The 6,000-nt window shown below is 38.7% G+C and overlaps 1 protein-coding gene across 1 annotated transcript in view; it reads right to left on the bottom strand.

Moving 5' to 3' along the window:
- Positions 1-443: 443 nt before the first annotated feature.
- Positions 444-6,000, bottom strand: part of LOC126982825 (uncharacterized) — a 39,385-nt gene continuing 33,828 nt past the window's right edge. Inside the window, exon 4 of the mRNA XM_050835098.1 lies at positions 444-628. Coding sequence (XP_050691055.1) covers positions 458-628 — 171 coding nt within the window. The 3' untranslated portion in view covers positions 444-457. The remainder of the gene's footprint in view (positions 629-6,000) is intronic.

The following is a 6,000-nucleotide window of genomic DNA, read 5'->3' as shown; positions in this document are numbered from 1 at the left end:
AAGGTAATGTGAACAATAGAAACTGAATGTATACACGCACGCTGGCGTTACCCTCGCTGGCCAAACCACTGTAGTGTATTATTGTGTGGGTGTTGGCAGAGACTGCGTCAGTCATTTCATGTAAATATTTGACGTTTGTCCACGCGAGGATTATATAATGAGTGGCATTTGGGTCATAGGAGATCACACGACTTTGACACATTGCTTTGATAAGCAGAAAGCGAAAGGAAAAGGGACAGAAAGAAAAGAAGATCAGGAGGATGCGGAGAACAGTGAGCAAAGAAGGTCTGATAAATATTAATAATATTCATGTGCGGCGTGTGTGTGTGTGTGTGTGTGAGAGAGAGAGAGAGAGTATGTGTGTTTACATACCAATTACTTTAAACATTATTATTATTATGATAACGATTATATTTACAGCAATAATAATCATAGTAATTATACCAATAGTGGTGCTCTAACCCACGCCCCCTACGCACTCACATGTCACGTTGAGCAGGAGAGAGTCTGTGAGGGGGTGGTCGGGGAAGCGAGGGTTGAGCGCCGTGCAGGAGAGTCGCTGCCCGTGGTGGCGGCGGGACGCTACCAGAGCCACGCGAGAAGAACTTACGTTGACCTCGTGTTGAGTCTGGGCGGGAAGAAAGAGCGAGGGTGAGGCAGTTGAAGGGGAAGGCATAGCACGTGAGGAAGAGGTACAAGAAGAACGTAAGTTGAGCTCGTATTGAGTCTGTTCGGGGAGAAAGAGCGAGGGTGAAGCAGGTAAAGATGAAGGAAGGCATAGCACGTGAGGAAGAGGTAATCATGTACGGTGTATGTGTTGGGAAAGAGAGTGGGAAGGCAGGTAAAGAGGAAGGTATAGCATGTGTGGAAGAGGATGCCTTGTAAAGTGTCTGTTGGTAAAGAGCGCGAGTGAGCCAGGCAGAGGTAAAGGCATAGCATGTGAGAAAGAGGTTATATTGTAGTATTTGTGTCGGGAAAGACAAGAGAAGGAGGAGGTAGGTACAGAGGGAGGCATAACATGTGAGTAAGAGATAACCTTGGACAGTGCCATTGTTGGGAAAGAGAAAGAGGAGGAAGGTAAAGAGGCACGTGAGAAAAGTGAAAAAGAACCTTTCCAGTGTCAGTATGGGGGGCAGGGGGAACGGGAGGCCATTAAAGAGGAAGGCAGGCGACGTTTATAACTCAGCACAAACAAACATCGACTCAGAATCCGTTTATGTGAACGTCATGAACGGGAAAAAAAAAATAATTAATGTTCCGTGCCGGCCCCCTAATCTTGTTACACACGACAGTAATGAATATCTGCAGGATATTGGCTGCGCGAATAAAAGTGTCTGAACAATGGGAAACTTCATTTTAGGAGCATAGTCAGGGCCGATGTAATGAGTGTCTTAGAACTTGACGATTTTATTGAGTATTACAAAATTTCCTCCCGCTAATAGATTTAGAGAGTTACTTATTGGTGCTAAAAAAATAACATTTACCAAGAATAAATCAATATCCACCAAACAGCAATCAAGAATCTTTTACTCAATAATCAATAATCTAACCGATGAATCAATAATCAATAACCGATGATACAAACGGTCAATCAGTCTCTAGATAGATAGATAGAGAGATAGATGGAGAAATAAAGATAGATAGATAGATACAGAAAGAGCGACACACACACACACACACACACACATATGTGTGTATATATATATATATATATATATATATATATATATATATATATATATATATATATATATATATATATATATATATATATATATATATATATATATATATATATATATATATATATATATATATATATATATATATATATATATATATATATATATATATATATATATATATATATATATATATATATATATATATATATATATATATATATATATATATATATATATATATATATATATATATATATATATATATATATATATATATATATATATATATATATATATATATATATATATATATAGGCTTGCTTAAGGGGCTCTTAGTGCCCCAGCCCGTATTGGCGCAGCAGGTGTTTTATAGTTGCGCCACCTTCTCTTGGCTCATGCTGCCTCCCGGAACTTGGACGGTTTCCTCTAGAGTCCGGGTTGATGGATGGTATTCCGGACAGCAAGTGGGTAGTTTTAAGCCACTCGGCGGTGACTGAAAAATTCGAGGTGGCAGCGTGGGGACTCGAACTCGCGTCGTCAATCACGTGATGAATGTGGGCCCAGCACGCTACCGCTTCGCCACCTCCTACCTATATATATATATATATATATATATATATATATATATATATATATATATATATATATATATATATATATATGTACATATATATATATATATATATATATATATATATATATATATATATATATATATATATATATATATATATATATATATATATATATATATATATATATATATATATATATATATATATATATATATATATATATATATATATATATATATATATATATATATATATATATATATATATATATATATATATATATAGATATATATATATAGAGGGTGACCGCTCCAATCCCTCAAACTACCGCCCAATAGCTTTACTTTCATGTCTATTTAAAGCTTTTCAATCAATCCTTAACCGGAAGATTCAAAAGCACCTTTCCACTTCTAACCTTCTATCTGATCGCCAGTATGGGTTCCGTAAGGGGCGTTCTACTGGCGATCTTCTTGCTCTCTTAACTGACTCTTGGTCATCCTCTCTTAGCCGTTTCGGTGAAACTTTCTCTGTTGCGCTAGACATATCGAAAGCATTCGATAAAGTCTGGCACAAGTCTTTGCTTTCTAAACTGCCCTCTTTCGGACTCTATCGCTCTCTCTGTTCCTTTACCTCCAGTTTCCTTTCCGGCCGTTCTGTCTCTGCGGTGGTAGACGGTCACTGCTCTTCCCCTAAACCTATCAACAGTGGCGTTCCACAGGGCTCTGTCCTATCACCCACTCTCTTCCTGTTATTCATCAATTATCTTCTTTCCATAACAAACTGTCCTGTCCACTCATACGCCGACGACTCCACTCTGCATTATTCAACTTCTTTCAATAGAAGACCTTCTCAACAAGAAGTACACAACTCCAGACTGGAGGCTGCAGAGCGCTTAACCTCAGACCTTGCTATCATTTCCGATTGGGGCAGAAGGAACCTTGTGTCCTTCAATGCCTCAAAAACTCAATTTCTCCACCTATCAACCCGACACAATCTTCCAAACATCTATCCCCTATTCTTCGACAACGTGAAGGCTAAGGGTCTTCGTCTCATCAGCTCTCCTCCTCCTACTGATAGTCTTCTACCTCTTCAATTCCGCCGTGATGTTGCCTCTCTTTCTATCTTCTATCGATATTTTTTCCACGCTGACTGCTCTTCTGAACTTGCTAACTGCATGCCTCCCCCCCTCCCGCTGCACCTGCTACTTTCTACTCATGCTCATCCCTATACTGTCCAAACCCCTTATGCAAGAGTTAACCAGCATCTTCACTCTTTCATCCCTCACGCTAGTAAACTCTGCAAGAATCTACCTTCATCTGTATTTCCTCCTGCCTACGACTTAAACTCTTTCAAGAGGAGGGTGTCAGGACACCTCTCCTCCCGAGTTTGATCTTGCTTTTGTCCATCTCTTCTGATTCTTTTTATGGGAGCAGCGAATAGCGGGCTTTTTTTTATTGTTTTTTTTTTGGTGCCCTTGAGCTGCCTCCTTTGTGATAAAAAATATATATATCTATATATAGATATATATATATATATATATATATATATATATATATATATATATATATATATATATATATATATATATATATATATATATATATATATATATATATATATATATATATATATATATATATATATATATATATATATATATATATATATATATATATATATATATATATATATATATATATATATATATATATATATATATATATATATATATATATATATATATATATATATATATATATATATATATATATATATATATATATATATATATATATATATATATATATATATATATATATATATATATATATATATATATATATCTATTCTCCGACTAACAAAATTCTTTCATTAATAGAAAATGTCAAAACCTTGCTTTCTCTAACTCTTCCCATGACTTCTGGCATCTAGCCAAACATCTCCTCCAACTTCACTTCTTCATCTTTCCTCCTCCTCAGTCCTGACGGCAACACTGCCGTCTCATCTATCTCTAAGGCTGAACTCTTCTCTCAAACTTTTTCTAGAAACTCCACTCTGAACGATTCTGGGCATATTCCTCCTACTCATCCCCCCTCTGACTCCTTTATGCCTGTTATAAAGATTCTTCAAAATGATGTTTTCTATGCTCTCTCTGGCCTCAATCCTCAGAAGGCTTATGGACCTGATGGAGTGCCTCCTATTGTCCTTAAAAACTGTGCCTCCGTGCTGTCACCCTGCCTGGCCAAACTCTTTCGCCTCTGCCTGTCAACATCTACCTTTCCTTCTTGCTGGAAGTATACCTTCATACAGCCTGTACCTAAGAAGGGTGACCGCTCCAATCCCTCAAACTACCGTCCTATAGCTTTACTTTCTTGTCTATCTAAAGCTTTTGAATCAATCCTTAACCGGAAGATTCAAAAGCACCATTCCACTTCTGACCTTCTATCTGATCGCCAGTATGGGTTCGGCAAGGGGCGTTCTACTTCTTAACTGACTCTTGGTCATCCTCTCTTAGCCGTTTCGGTGAAACTTTTGCTATTGCGCTGGACATATCAAAAGCTTTTGATAGGGTCTGGCACAAATCTTTGCTTTCTAAACTACCCTCCTACGTTTTCTATCCTTCTCTCTGTACCTTTATCTCCAGTTTCCTTTCTGACCGTTCTATTTCTGCCGTAGTAGACGGTCACTGTTCTTCCCCTAAATCTATTAACAGTGGTGTCCCACAGGGTTCTGTCCTATCTCCCACTCTTTTTCTGTTGTTCATTGATGATCTTCTTTCCAAAACGAACTGTCCTATCCATTCCTACGCCGATGATTCCACTCTGCATTATTCAACTTCTTTTAACAGAAGACCCACCCTTCAGGAACTTAACGACTCAAGGCTGGAGGCTGCAGAACGCTTAGCCTCAGACCTTACTATTATTTCCGATTGGGGCAAGAAGAACCTGGTGTCCTTCAACGCCTGAAAAACACAGTTTCTCCACCTATCCACTCGACACAATCTTCCAAACAACTATCCCCTATTCCTTGACAACACCCAGCTATCACCTTCCTCAACACTAAACATCCTCGGTCTATCCTTAACTCATAATCTCAACTGGAAACTTCATATCTCATCTCTTACTAAATCAGCTTCCTCGAGGCTGGGCGTTCTATACCGTCTCCGCCAGTTCTTCTCCCCTGCACAGTTGCTGTCCATATACAGGGGCCTTGTCCGCCCTCGTATGGAGTATGCATCTCATGTGTGGGGGGGCTCCACGCACACAGCTCTTCTGGACAGAGTGGAGGCTAAGGCTCTTCGTCTCATCAGCTCTCCTCCTCATACTGATAGTTTTCTACCTCTTAAATTCCGCCGCAATGTTGCCTCTCTTTCTATCTTCTATCGATGTTTCCACGCTGACTGCTCTTCTGAACTTGCTAACTGCATGCCTCCCCCACTCCCGCGGCCCCGCTGCACTCGACTTTCTACTCATGCTCATCCCTATACTGTCCAAACCCCTTATGCAAGAGTTAACCAGCATCTTCACTCTTTCATCCCTCACGCTGGTAAACTCTGGAACAATCTTCCTTCATCTGTCTTTCCTCCTGCCTACGACTTGAACTCTTTCAAGAGGAGGGTATCAGGACCTCTCCTCCCATTTGATCTTCCTTTCATACCTCTTTTGTATCTTTTTTAGCAGCAAGTAGCAGGCTTTTTATTATTGTTTTCTTTTTTTGTGTGCCTTCAGCTGCCTCCATTG

Source organism: Eriocheir sinensis, chromosome 52 (genome assembly GCF_024679095.1).
Source record: "Eriocheir sinensis breed Jianghai 21 chromosome 52, ASM2467909v1, whole genome shotgun sequence".
Taxonomy (NCBI): Eukaryota; Metazoa; Arthropoda; class Malacostraca; order Decapoda; family Varunidae; genus Eriocheir; species Eriocheir sinensis.
The sequence above is the reverse complement of the archived record's forward strand: the minus strand, read 5'-3'. Positions and strand labels throughout refer to the sequence as shown.